The sequence below is a fragment of the Neoarius graeffei genome, chromosome 4 (genome assembly GCF_027579695.1).
Source record: "Neoarius graeffei isolate fNeoGra1 chromosome 4, fNeoGra1.pri, whole genome shotgun sequence".
Classification (NCBI taxonomy): domain Eukaryota; kingdom Metazoa; phylum Chordata; class Actinopteri; order Siluriformes; family Ariidae; genus Neoarius; species Neoarius graeffei.
Genome location: NC_083572.1, coordinates 39,297,033 through 39,312,135, shown reverse-complemented (window position 1 = coordinate 39,312,135; position 15,103 = coordinate 39,297,033). Strand labels below are relative to the sequence as shown.

The window sequence follows — 15,103 nt, the reverse complement described above, 5'->3', positions numbered from 1 at the left end:
TTAATGTAAACAGACAGTGCATCCGCGAAGAAAATGAGACAGATACGGTCTAATGTAAACCTGGCCTTAGGGTTGTTTTACAATCAGGGTACAAAGTTTGTGTCACAGGGGTCCAAAATTCAAATTGATTCAAACTGGTTCTTGTACCAGTTTTTAAGTGAAGGACAAGTTAAAGAACAGATTTCAGGTAATTTTTTGACAGGCAGTTTTGTGTAATCTGCTATAAGATGGGAGAAACAAATGAAGTGATTCTCGGAGAGGACATTTTTTTTTTTTTTGACAATTCAGAATCCACTACTTCCATAGTGCTTTTAAATATAAGGCTGTAAGCTTTGTGTTAATTGTCTCTAATATTAATGTCCCAATATCTTGACCACATTTTAGGATGAAAATAATCATTTTAGATATGTTATTTTATATTGAAAAATTAGAGGACATTTTTTTTGACACAATTACACACTAATTTGATCAAAATAGTCTGAAAACTCACTGGCATTCAACATTAAAACTTAACTATGTTTCCAATGATATGGAACCAAATATGTGTTTTATGGTATAATGAATGATTTAAGTGCATCCCTTTTGGAGCTACCTGTGGTCAAAAAAGCACTTTTTCTAAATGACACGAGTAATTTTGCTAAATATGACACACATTGCCCAGGGGCGTGTTTAGCCTATTTTTGGGGGTCCTCAAGCACCCCCAAAAACGAGCTCAGCACCCCCTAGCTCAGCACCCTCAAAAACACTGCTTTTGGAAGTAATTTTCAGAAATAAGTGCCCTCGCGCACTGCGCAATGAATGTGTGCGCGGGCGTGTGTGTGTTCTTGAATTCACCTGTTAGGTGATAGTTCTATGACCAGTAAAATACCTCTCCTCCTTGCGTCCCCTCTGATTGGGTTGCCTGTCCGCGCGAGTGCTTGCTACGACATGGTGTTTTTTTTAACTGGATTCCACGCCGATGAGGAACTCGAAGTAGCACCTGAGTATTACTGGCATAGCGAGATGTGAAGGTACGGACTGGAGTTACAATTGTTAAACACAACACAATAATATGCATAATGCAATATTGATGTTCCCTGGTCTATGAACAGAATGATAAAAACGACATTTACCATCCATATTGAGATACTTTTGTGCAGAGCTGTACAAGTGCTACGGTGCTAGACCACCGTGTGTTAGTCAATTTTATTTAATGTAACATAGCGTTTACTAATGTAAACTAATGTAAAATCATAATAATACACACTTATTACACAATAACACATTAATTAACAATTACCACTGTTCAAAATGAATAGCTCCAACATTACAAATGCAGTAGTAGGTCTTGTTTAGTTAAAAATATAACGTAAATATTTGTGTCAGTGGTTGTAAATGTGTAGATATCATAGTTCATTGGGTCAGCTTCTGTTAAAACATTGCATAAGTCTAGTCTTGTCTAGTCTAGTCTTCTCGTCTAGTTAAGTCTAGTCTAAATGCGGAATAAATGTGGAAACACTGTCGTTCAAGTCAGGTGCCTCTGTCAGCTCTGGGGGCTAAGCACCCCCAAAGACCAGATGCTAGAATCGCCCCTGATATTGCCATACATTCACCAAAAATAACGTTATCACCAATTTTTTTTTTGCATGGTAAATAGAGCTATCACAGGGCTACAATAAACAACCAAGTTTATTTAGTCAAGCCTTTTGATATTGAAGATAATAAGTGTTAAATGTGATTTTTAGCTTGTGTACCCTGATTGTAAAACAACCCTTTAGTCTTCTTTTGCTTTTAAGAAGTTGTGTGTGTAGTTTTTTTTTTTTTTTTTTTTTTCTTGATGCTGCTTGGAAACAGCTGAACCTGTTAGCAGACTGTACCAAGTCAGTGCAGGGGCGCTGATAATGAGTTTTCCCTATGTTTATTAACAAATTGTAAGCGTTTTGTGTTTATTATGTTTACATAATTGTATTAATATATATAGTATTGTGTGACCTATGAACTTCTGAAAAAAAAAACCAAAAATATTGTGAAATGTTTTTAACAAAACGACATTAACGCCTCCGGTTTTTCTGGGGAATGGTTTGTTCCTGTGGAAACCTGTGAGGGGACGGCTGGCTGGGACGCTTAGAGAGTTTGAAACTGCTGGAGCTGCGTATTATTGTACTTTTTTAAAAACACTTTTTTAAATTTGTTTTTACTCCAGGGGGCTGTTGAATTGGAGAGTGAAAAGGTTTTCAAGTTAGCTGCGTTCGTGTTGCAGGTAAGTGCGCTATTTAACGTTGCCTTGTTTGACAGACTGCTCGTATAAACACACACACACACACACACACACACACAGTGTCTTCAGTTTCAATTAAAAAAAAAAACAATAACTGACTGACTGAGTGACAGCGCGTGCGACACAACATTAGTACATTTTTACAGCTAAACCTTGTTTTGTGTTTATTTTATCCGTGTTTGTTGAAGGTGGTTTGGGTGAAATTGCATGGTGTATTTTGTTGCTCGTCTACTTCAGCAGTGTTTCCCCAGAAAAAAATTAAAGTGGATATCCTGGACCAATTTAGTGTTTTTTTTATGAAAGTATGTCCCTTTACACACTCCTCCAGAAGGGTAATTTTGCACAAGGCTGTCTGTCTGTCTACAGCAGAAAAAAATAAAATGACAGAGTCTGGAGCCATAATGATCCAGATTCGTGACGTCACGTGCGGAAGTGCCAGCAGGCTGCGCGAGCGTTGCGCAGTCTCAGTGCACAGCCTGTGTAGCATTAGCTTAGCAGCGCACGATTTTGCAGTGAATGGAATCGCCGCCTGAGCGCAGCGCAGAGGAGAGGCTCCGACCTCCCGCCGAGAACATAAATAAATATATAACTTGATACATTTATGTTGACGAAAATTTGCTTGTTTTCAAATATGTTTATTGTGAAACATTTCTTTCCACAAGGCACTTCAACTGACATTCACATGTTTCTTTTAAGTGATTCCACGCTTATGGGTACTGAACTGGGGACATGAACTTATTTTTAAAAATTCACCTAAAACCATTTCTTTTTTTTACCATCAGGTCACAAAACATGTAATCTTTAATGAATGATATGTTAAAAGATAACTTTAATTTTCTGAGATGTAATAAAAACATATTTATATGCCAAAGTCAGAACGTAACAGAAGTGTTGTGGACATATATATTCTCAATTTTAACAATGTAGAATTACTTTTTGAAACATAGGAAGGTGATGTTTTAGCAAATAAAATTAATAAACATGTGTAGTAGAATAAACACACATTCTTTCAATAAGATTAACATGGTATATAGCTAGATTGTAATTAATTTGTAACAGACGCGAGATGGACAATCGTAACAGAAGTAATGTAACGCTACGTTCACACTGCAAGGCTTAATGCTCAATTCCGATTTTTTTGTGAGGTCGTTCACATTAACAAATATATGCGACTTGTATGTGATCCTCAGTATGAACGAAAAGCGACCTAAAAGTGTTCCGCATGCGCATTGCAGGATACGACGACGTCACACGCAGTGAGCATGGCCAGTGTTTACGGAAGTAAAACCGCCCGGTTGCGGTATGACCCATCCAATCTAGCTTGAATAGCTGCATCCCCCCAAATGGAAATCAGCTCCCTAACCTCTGCGTCCTTCCATTGAGAAGATTCAGAACCTTCACAGCCCGAAGCGTCCCTCGCATTGATGTCATGCGCAGGGGCGCAGATACGTTTTTTGAACTGGGGGGGGACAAAGCTGCCAGCAAACCAACCCCGATATGCCTGTCAAACTTCTTGTGGGTTACCATAGCAACCAAGCTCGAGCTCGCAACCTGTGCAGTCTGCGCAGCTCAACCAACCGAATATCAGTCTTTGTTTTGTTTTATGTGAGTTGTTGCAACTATGTATACACTGCCGTGCACCTCAATAAACCGAATGGTAATTAGTCTTTTGATTTTTCCGTGAGGTTTGCCTTATGCAAAGAAAGACAGCATAGACGTTTTTTTCCTCCCTATAAGTGGGGGGGACCGAACGAGGTGAATTGAAATCTGGGTGGGACGAATCCCAGCCGTCCCACCCTCTATCTGCGCCCGTGATTATGCACTATGTTGTAACTTTTTTTGAGAGACCCGCCGCCTACTTCAGCGCAGAATAGTGACGTTTGTGGCTTGTTGATGACGTGTAAGTCGGATGAATGCGACCTGGCGGTTCAGACTGAAGTCGCATATGAAAAGAGCGGATAGGAATCGGAATTAGGACCACATATCCAAACGGCCTGGGTCGGATTTGAAAAAATCGGATCTGTGTCGTTCATATTGTCAATAAAAGATCGGATACAGGTCACATATGGGCGAAAAGATCGGATTTGAGTCACTTCAGCCTGCAGTGTGAACGTAGCCTAACAGACATCATTTTGGAACTCATAGGCTTGACTTTGGCATATGAGTGATTCCACGCTTATGGGTACTGAAATGGGGACATGAACTTATTCACCTAAAACCATTTCTTTTTTTTACCATCAGGTCACAAAACATGTAATCTTTAATGAATGATATGTTAAAAGATAACTTTAATTTTCTGAGATGTAATAAAAACATATTTATATGCCAAAGTCAAGCCTATGAGTTCCAAAATGATGTCTGTTACATTACTTCTGTTACGATTGTCCATCTCGCGTCTGTTACAAATTAATTACAATCTAGCTATATACCATGTTAATCTTATTGAAAGAATGTGTATGTTTATTCTACTACACATGTTTATTAATTATATTTGCTAAAACATCACCTTCCTATGTTTCAAAAAGTAATTCTACATTGTTAAAATTGAGAATATATATGTCCACAACACTTCTGTTACGTTCTGACTTTGGCATATAAATATGTTTTTATTACATCTCAGAAAATTAAAGTTATCTTTTAACATATCATTCATTAAAGATTACATGTTTTGTGACCTGATGGTAAAAAAAGAAATGGTTTTAGGTGAATAAGTTCATGTCCCCATTTCAGTACCCATAAGCGTGGAATCACTCTTTTAAGAAAAACTTACACACAAACAAACTGCAAGGAAATGCCCATACATACACAGATAACAAAACTAATACTGATGAGAACAATAATACTTAAGGCATGTTGACGAAAATTAATAGTTGGCTTTTCGCGTGTCTGACATTGTATGGGTGGACTCGAGTGTGTGCCCTGCGGTATATGCCGATTCCCCATTCGGCGTAACGGGGGGATTGGAGTGTTTGCTTTTCCATAGCTCGTGGTGCTAAGGGGAGCTACGTCATTACGTCACTGTATACATCAGTTACATCGCTGTATACGTCATTACATCACTGTATACGTCAGTTACGTCTCTGCCTTTGCATAAACCTTGGCGCGAATATCGAAGCAACGATAACACGGAGGAGAAGAAGCAGCAACAACAATAATAATAATAATAATAATGGATGACTTCGCATTTGTACAGCTGCTGCTTCTCGTCGCTTAAAAATGGCGATCTTTCGTGGTCTTGCGATTGTTGTTGGTCTTAACAACTCCACCCCCCACCCCCTGACGTAAGCGGTTCTTTCCACTGGCCCAGCAGAGAGTTGGTGCTAGCCTGGAACCGGTTTTTCTGGCCCCAGAGCCAGTTCTTTGTCAGTGTAAACAGAAAACCCGGTTCTAAACTAAGCACTGGCCCCGAACCAGCCCTGGAACTGCTTTGGTGGAAAAGGGGCAACTGAGCCACCCATACCCCTTTTCCACCAAATCAGTTCCAGGGCTGGTTCGGGGCCAGTGCTGGCGCTGGTTCACAACTCGTTCAACTTGCGAGCCAGCTGAGAACCAGTTTGCTTTTCCATAGCTCGCGGTGCTAAGGGGAGACACGTCAGTTACGTCGCTGTATACGTCAGTTACGTCGCTACGTTTGCATAAACCTTGGCGCGAATATCGAAGCAAAAACAACACGGAAGAAGCAGCAGCAATAATAATAATAATAATGGATGACTTCGCGTTTGTACAGCTGCTGCTTCTCGTCGCTTAAAAATGGCGATCTTTCGCGGTCTTGTTGTTGGTCTTAACAATTCCCCCCCCCCCCCCCCCCCCCCCGACGTAAGCGGTTCTTTCCTCTGGCCCAGCAGAGAGTTGGTGCTAGCCTGGAACTGTTTTTCTGGCCCCAGAGCCAGTTGTTTGTCAATGGAAACAGAAAACCCGGTTCCAAACTAAGCACTGGCCCCGAACCAGCCCTGGAACTGCTTTGGTGGAAAAGGGACACCAGTGTCTTAGCAGTTATCAATAAAGCCTACAGATGGCGCTATTCATGATGCGCCTGAGAGAACGAGAAAACCTGCAACACTCAACCATATTTTTTTTTTGTGTGTGTGTCTGCATTTCTTGCCTGCTCGTCTTTAACTTTGTTCTCTTGAATGAGATAATGAAACGAAGTTCCGTTGGTGGAAATGGCGAAAGCCAAACTACGAAGAAAAAAAAAAATCAGAAAATCACCAAGATAAAGTTGGGATCGCCCGTCATGATGGTTGCCAGGGACGAATGGCGGACTGTTCTGGACGGCAGCAAGACGACCCGATATCTGACAGGGTTAGAGCACCAGACCAGACGTTAGATTCTAACCAACTTGTCTGACTTTTACTAACTTAGAATATTATTAGAAGAACATTATCATCAGAGGGTCTATCATTGGCAATTTATAATAGTCATTATTGACTTTAGGCATATTAAAGTTTGGTCTATAGTCACTGGATTTATCTAGATCTGTTACTATTAATAAGATTTAATTGACACGAAATGTGGTGAATCATATACACAACCATTTAAAAAAAAAAATATATATATATATATATATATATATATATATATATATATATATATATATATATATATATAACTTGCCTTCGCGCCTACGGCGCTCAAACTTGTCTCCCTCCGAGCTACTCCCTCTTTGCAATTTCCCAAGTTGGAGCCCCTGACAATGTTACTTCACCTTTGGATGAAGAATATAATGAGATGTCAGAATTGGGGCTTCATCTGTTTGGATTTGATGATGATTCAAGTATTCAATAGTAATTCAAAATTACATATGTTATTTACCAGCTGGGGCGGCACGGTGGTGTAGTGGTTAGCGCGGTCACCTCACAGCAAGAAGGTCCTGGGTTCGAGCCCTGGGGCCGGCGAGGGCCTTTCTGTACGGAGTTTGCATGTTCTCCCCGTGTCCGCGTGGGTTTCCTCCGGGTGCTCCGGTTTCCCCCACAGTCCAAAGACATGCAGGTTGGGTTAACTGGTGACTCTAAATTGACCATAGATGTGAGTGTGAATGGTTGTCTGTGTGTCAGCCCTGTGATGACCTGGCAACTTGTCCAGGGTGTACCCCGCCTTTCACCCGTAGTCAGCTGGGATAGGCTCCAGCTTGCCTGCAACCCTGTAGAAGGATAAAGCGGCTACAGATAATGAGATGAGATGAGATTTACCAGCTGGGAGGTCCGTATAGTGAAATACCGTGACTGAGGTCTTGAAAGTACTGAGCGAGGCCCTCTGGGCCGAGGTCAGTATTCAAGGCTCAATTTTGTATAAATGGGGGACTACAAAGGTGGCAAAATGTAGTTTTCTTTCCTGCCATGGAAGTGCACTTGTATACCGAGGAGGAAGCCAATTGCATTACAGCTGTGAATGAGGATTCAAAATGGCGGCTTGGCTTGGTTTTCCCTTTCGGGCGCTCTCGTTTTCCGTTAGAATTTGGTAAAGGAAAAAAAATAAATAGTATTTACCAGCTTAAGGTCAGTCTGTATTGTGAAATACCGTGACCGAGGTCTTGAAAGTACTGAGTGAGGCCCTCTGGGCCGAGGTCAGTACTTTCAAGACCTCAGTCACGGTATTTCACCATACGGACCTCCCAGCTGGTAAATAACATATTATGTATTTATATATTTTTTCATTTAGAAGAGTACTGGCCTCTTACCTCCCAGCTGGTAAATAACATATTATGTATTTATATATTTTTTCATTTAGAAGAGTACTGGCCTCTTGATACTCTTTAGAAGAGTATCCACCTCTAGTGAGGGGCCCCCCCATTACTGGGGGACCTTCCCCTCTCCTACCAACAGGGGCACGGGCATGATTGAAGAGGCCCGTTGTTATCGGAAGCATTGTTCTGGAGTTAGAGTTCTTATTGTTGTTCGAGTTAAAGGTGTCAGTGGGAGAGAAGAGGGAAACTTAGAGTGGAGATGACGCAACATAGCCAGCTTAAAGTGGTGTCTCTGAATGTGAACGGGTTAAGTAACCCAATGAAAAGAGGGAAGATAATAGCAAAACTAAAAAAAGAAAGAGCACAGGTTAATTTTCTACAGGAAACACATTTGTCAGATCAAGAGCATGAAAAATATAAAAGACTGGGATTTAAAAATACATACTATAGCTCATTCAAAAATGGGAGGAAAAGGGGGGTTTTGATATTGATACCGGATGGAACAAAATTTGAGACCTTAAAGGAAATTAAAGATAAGGAAGGAAGATACATTTTGGTTAAAGGGAAAATTGGAAATCAATTAGTTACACTCGTCAATGTCTACGCACCTCCGGACAGTGATAAGAGTTTTTTCAAGAACTTATTTGAAGTTGTTGTTCAGGAAATAGAAGGGATACTGATATGTGGAGGGGATTTTAACAATACACTGAATCAGGATTTGGACACAACTAGCGCAAAGAAAAATAGCAAAACTCAAGTGTCCCGATACTTAAATACTGTATTAACAGAGCTGGGAATTTCAGATGTCTGGAGGGAACTACATCCATTCGAAAGGGACTTCACATACTTCTCAGCTCCCCACTCAGTCTATTCAAGGATAGATTATTTTTTTATGAATGCAGCAGATAGATTTAGAATAGAAGAGTGTAAGATTGGAGTAGCAGACCTGTCAGATCATTGTATTCTGCACCTGACACTGAATATGATCAGCAGGAGACGGAATACAATATGGAGAATGAACGTTGGTGTACTAAACAATCCAGGATTCGTTGAGGACATCAAAAGAGAAATAAATACATACAAGGAAGAGAACGACAATGGGGAGGTAGACTTTACTACTCTATGGGATGCCATGAAAGCAGTTATGCGGGGAAAACTAATATCTCAAGCAGCATTTAATAAGAAAGATAGGTGGAAATTATATCAGATGAAGATTGAAGAACTGAAAAAATTAGAGCAACAACATAAAGACTCGAATGATACAGGTTTACTTCAACAAATCAAGGAAGTGAGGACAAAAGTGAATGAGATACTAGGAGACGAAGTGGAAAAGAAATCCAGATTTCTAAAACAGACTTATTATGAATCAGGCCCTAAAGCTTCAAAATTACTAGCTAGGAGACTAAGGAAACAGCAACTCATGAATACAATTCATAAAATCAGAGATCCCATAACCAATTCATTAGAATTTGAACCAGGAAAAATAGAAAATGTCTTTTGAAAAGTACTACAAAAAACTATATACACAACCACAATCAGCGGATGAGGAAGTAATAAGAAACTTTTTAAGTTCATTAGACCTACCAACAATAGGAGAGAAACAGAATGAAAGTTTAAATTCATGTATCACAGTAAAGGAACTGGAAGAAGCCATTAATAAGTTGAAATCAAATAAAGCTCCGGGGAGTGACGGCTTCCCGGCAGAATGGTACAAAATGTTTAAAAAGGAATTGGGCCCAATGTTATTAGCAGCCTTCAATGAAACCTTAAAAAAAGGCAAGATCCCTCCCTCTTGGAAAGAAGCGATAATTACGGTGATACCTAAGGAGGGAAAAGATACGGAATTCTGTGAAAACTATAGGCCTATATCAATATTAAACTGTGATTACAAGATATACACAACCATCCTAGCTAAAAGAATCGAAACTTTTATGGCAGAACTAATTAATGAAGATCAATGTGGCTTTATCAAGGGACGCCAAACACAGGACAATATAAGGAGGACTTTACATATAATTGAAGAAGTACAAAAAAAGGGAGAAAGTGCACTGCTGCTCAGTTTGGACGCAGAAAAAGCTTTCGATAGCGTCAGTTGGAAATTTTTATATCTTACTCTAGAAAGATTCGGCTTTAATGCAGACTCCGTTAACATTATTAGAACACTTTATCAGGACCCGAAGGCTAGAATTAAAATAAATGGTAACCTCACTAACTGGTTCAAACTGGAAAGATCTACTAGACAGGGCTGTTGCTTATCGCCAACTCTCTTTGCAATTTACATAGAACCTTTGGCCCAGGCAATAAGAGAAGATGATGATATAGCAGGGATAGAGGTAAAGGGCACAGAACATAAAATTGGTCTATTTGCAGATGATGTTATAATCAGTCTAAAACAACCAGATGTCTGTCTTCCAAGACTTATGGAAAGATTGGATTCATTTTATTACTTGTCGGGATATAAACTCAATGTGACAAAAACACAGGTACTACCCATTAACTATAACCCACCCCAAGCCATTCAACAAACATATAAATTCAAATGGAAAGCAAAAACAATGAAATATCTAGGTGTAAATATTAGTGGAAACTTAACAAAACTGTACGAAATTAATTATGGGACTCTAAATCAAGAAATTCAAAAAGATATAGAAAGATGGAAGGCGCTAACATTGGATTTTAGCTCCAGAATAGAAATTAGAGATGCACCGATTGCAATTTTTTGGGCCGATTCCGATTTCCGATTTTCCATGGAGTGTGACCTGCCGATACCGATTTTGGCCGATTCCGATTTCATTTTTTCAAACCACTTCACAGCACACACAAAGACTATTTTCTTTTTATCTTTTCTTTAATAGAACATTCTGCCAGATTTTCAGTAATAAATTTTCAACACCTCAAAGGTTGAAAACAAACAAAAAGACATTGTTCTTTGTAAAATCTTTCTTCATGTTTGGTATTAACATATTAATTCCTGTAATAGGAAATTCACACAAACATTTTTTCTTTTCCCATCCAATATCTGGCACAAAAACAACTTCCCCCTCATATATTATTTGCCAACTGCTACGGAACACACTTTCATAAGCCTATTTACATCTGAAAACTTATGCCTTATAGAACAACCCATTTCTTCATTCAGTATCAAAATACAAAAATAATTTCCAGTCATACTTAAACCATAGCCATTCTATCATCTTTGTCAAATGTGTATTTGTAGAGTAATTTCCAATGGAATCAAGTGCAACCAAGGTCGTAAAACAAACAAAAAGACATTTTTTTCTTTCTCTCTTTGTACAAATCTAACTAGATGTTTGGTAATAGGCTAACGTATTAATTCCTGTAATGGGAAATTCACACAACCACAAATGTTTTCTTCTTTTCACATCCAATATCTGGCACAAAAAAAAAAATTAACTATCGTGAATTTTTTTTTTTGTTAACGGCGCGCGCGCCGGTGCTCGTTAGGCGCTCAGGACTGACACTGTTCTGCGCAAGCGCAACACAATCGCACTAGAAAGCATGTTCAAGCTGCCAGTGTAGCTGCAGCCTTTTTAGTTGCGAATTACGAGTATTTCCACTTTCATCTCTATGTGATACACAAGTTTTGATCGGCAGAAAATCGGCATATTTTAATTTTGACCGGCCGGTCGCCGGTCATGGCCGATCACGTGAAAATCGGCCGATTCCGATCGGCAGCCGGTCAATCGGTGCATCTCTGATAGAAATCATAAAGATGAATGTTTTACCGAGGATATTATACTTATTCCAATCATTACCAACAGAAATCCCCACATCACAATTCAGAGAATGGAACAAAAAAATCTCACGATTCATCTGGGCAGGGAAAAGACCAAGGATAAAATATGCAACTCTTCAGATTACCAAAGACAAAGGCGGGTTAGCCCTACCAAACCTCTTAGAATATTATTATGCTGCCCAAACTCGGCCTTTGGTGTATTGGTGTGACCCTGAGTATACTGCAAGGTGGAAAGAAATAGAATTAAAAAGAGAGGGATACCACATCCAAAGTATGATTGCAAACAGGGACATGTTTAAAAAATATAAGAATATGCTTGATCCAATTACTAGATTCACTCTGGAAATCTGGTTCACAGTGATTAGGAAATACAAGTTAGAAAGTGAAACAAAAATTTTGAGCTGGCTGATTGGTGACTCTAAATTTAAACCAGGGGTAATGGATAGTAGCTATGAACAATGGATAGACAAGGGGATTACAGCAATTTGTACAATAATGGATCGGGGTAAAATTAAAAGTTTCCAAAAACTGAAGAGGGAATATGGACTGGAGGATTGCGACCTGTTTAGATATTACCAAGTTAGAGACTACTTTGACAAAGAGATAAAACCAGATCTTCCCCAGGAGTTGAATAAAGTAACTATAACACTGTGTAATGCATATAGAAACATCACTGGAAGAGTGGTCTCGGCACTGTACCAAGGGCTAGAGAGGAGCAGAGGAACTACTACACTGTATGTGAGAGACAGATGGGTGAAAGAAAGTAAAATGCTGTTAACTGAAGAGGACTGGCTTAACATATGTGATGTACAGCGAACCACCACCAGCTCCAGGATGTGGAAGGAATTCTGTTGGAAAAATATGATCAGGTTCTTTATCACTCCCAAAAGAAAGAACAAAATTACAACTACACAACAAACATGCTGGAGACGGTGTGGAGAGCAGAATGCAGGTCACACTCATGTTTTTTGGGAATGTACTAAAATAAGAAACTATTGGAATGATGTGTGGGCAGAATTGAAAACGATACTGGGATATGAATTACCAAAGTCATGTGAGATATTATACCTGTGTAACCTGACAAAGGAAAATGTACAATACGAAGATAGATATCTGGCAAAAATTCTATTGGCTGCGGCCAAGAAAGCAATTACCAGGAAATGGTGTAGAGAGGACCCTCCTACTCGGAGGAACTGGCTGGACATAGTGGAGGAGATAATCAACATGGAAAAATTTACTTATATATTGAGACTTCAACAAACAAAATTTGATAAGAAATGCAAGAAATGGATGGATTATAAAACCCAAAGCAGAGGCACCACTGAAAACTTGGATTGATGTCAGAGACAATTGAGGACTATTAATAACATGTACCCCACTGACCCTGTAATATGTTCTGTAATGTTGTGTTGTTTTGTTTTGTCTTTGTTTTTTTTTGCCAAAAATTAATAAAATTTGAGTAAAAAAAAAAAAAATAGAAGAGTACTGGCTACTGTAGGAGAAAGGTTCCATAAGCTACTCACATGGAATCGGCTAAGCAGGGTTGTATATGGGTCTGTCTCAGAAACTGGGTACTGTGGAGGGACCCCACTAAATATACTCAGTCAATAATCTATACGGTTTTGAATGGTGATAGAGATAATACAGATAATTTGGCAAAAATTCTGCAAATTTGTGGGAAAATGGCGGCTTGATCTGGGACATGATGAATTGTTGACTACATCGTATTCCCTTAAAAAGGTTGTAGTCCACTGAAAAGTCTACAGTTCTCACTAATTGTATTTTAAGTTGTAAATTTATACACCTAAGGATTGGTGCGCTCACAGAATAATCATAACCATAATAAAACATCATGCAAAATATGATGGGGATTCTTCAAAAATGAACCTCCTTGAAGTGATCGGAGCACAGAGTGGTGTATTTACCTGGCTGCCAACCCTCTCGCTTCACACATACAATCCACTCTCTCCACCTCTTTTGGAAAAAGGTCAAAACTTCTTCCTGAACCGGTCCCGTTGTTACAGTTCACTGCACAACAATAAGGCATGGATTTTTTTTTTTTGAAACTCCCGAACGCACATCTGTAATCAAGCCGAACAGCAATGAAAATACCCGGAAGTGGACTCAACTCAAGCGATTTGTTGGGCTTAAATGATGTCAAGCGCCGAGTGGTCACGGAAATAGCCAAACAGAAATTCGCCACAATCCGTGCTAACTTATTTTAATTATTACTTATTAACAGTACTTCTTGGGACCAGAAGAAAATTACAGAGGGTTTAACATATAAAGTTTCAAATGTGCATAAAATTAAAACCATTGCCTATGAGCTTTAAAACTATTTATTTAGGACAGAAAGCATTGAAACACTGGTAAAATCTATCCTATAATCATCTAAAACCTCTCAGAGACCCTGAAAATGCACCTGAGAGCATCTATAGTTTCACTTCAAGCTGCTGGTGCTCGATTGTCTGTGTATTATCATACCAGAATTTAGGGCTTTAAAAGGGCACATCTTGGGTATATTTAGGAGCAAGATCAAATGTAATTCTCTTATTTTATATTAAATTTTGGTCAAATATCTGTCACATTTTGCATTTTGTGCAATTTTTTTTTACCTTGCGCAATACCAGAAAAATTCGGTTGAAATCAAGCCATTTGAGGCGAATTGGGCCGCCTCTGGAAAAACTTGGCATTTGGATTTCCCGGCAAACATTGATTTTCGTGACGTCGCGTGCGGGACGCCTCCCTCTGAATCCTACGTTAGCGCTGGTTTGTTTATGAGAAAACGACCTGGTGGTTTTCTGCAAATTTCTTCAACGTTCTCGCGTAATTATTAAAATGGTTAACAGATGTATCGTAGGAGGGTGTAGCAACACCAATCATGATGGGATTAGTACTCATCGTTTTCCAAAAGACCGGATAATGAGAGAGAAATGGGCGCGCTTGGTCTACACAGGCTGTGCACTGAAACCGTGCAAAGCTCTCGCAGCCTGCTGGCGCTTCCGCAGGTGACGTCACGAATCTGGCTCCAGACTCCCTTGGGATTTTTCCAGGTGTGTTTTATTTTTTTCTGCTGTAGACAGATGGCCTTGTGCGAAATTACCCTTTTGGATGAGTGTGTAAAGGGACATTCTTTCAGATTTAAAAAAAAAAATTTAAATTGGTCCAGGATATGCCCTTTAAGCATTTTATTCAATTTTAGGGTGCAAATCAGAGACTCGGAAGATTGAATTCGCTTTTTGGATCGTTCTTCTAGACAAAGTTGATATTCTACATTTCACCTCCGACTGTTGCCTATGACCTTTAATGTATACGCCATTTGAAATTTCACCTTAAAGGAACAGTCCACCGTACTTCCATAATGAAATATGCTCTTATCTGAATTGAGACGAGCTGCTCCGTACCT

The 15,103-nt window shown here is 39.4% G+C and overlaps 1 protein-coding gene across 10 annotated transcripts in view; it reads left to right on the top strand.

Moving 5' to 3' along the window:
• Positions 1-15,103, top strand: part of frmd4ba (FERM domain containing 4Ba) — a 176,459-nt gene that overhangs the window by 81,358 nt on the left and 79,998 nt on the right. For all 10 annotated transcript variants that reach the window (XM_060919235.1, XM_060919232.1, XM_060919238.1 and 7 more), the window contains one exon: positions 2,183-2,239. In XM_060919235.1, the coding sequence (XP_060775218.1) occupies positions 2,183-2,239 (57 nt within the window). The remainder of the gene's footprint in view (positions 1-2,182; positions 2,240-15,103) is intronic.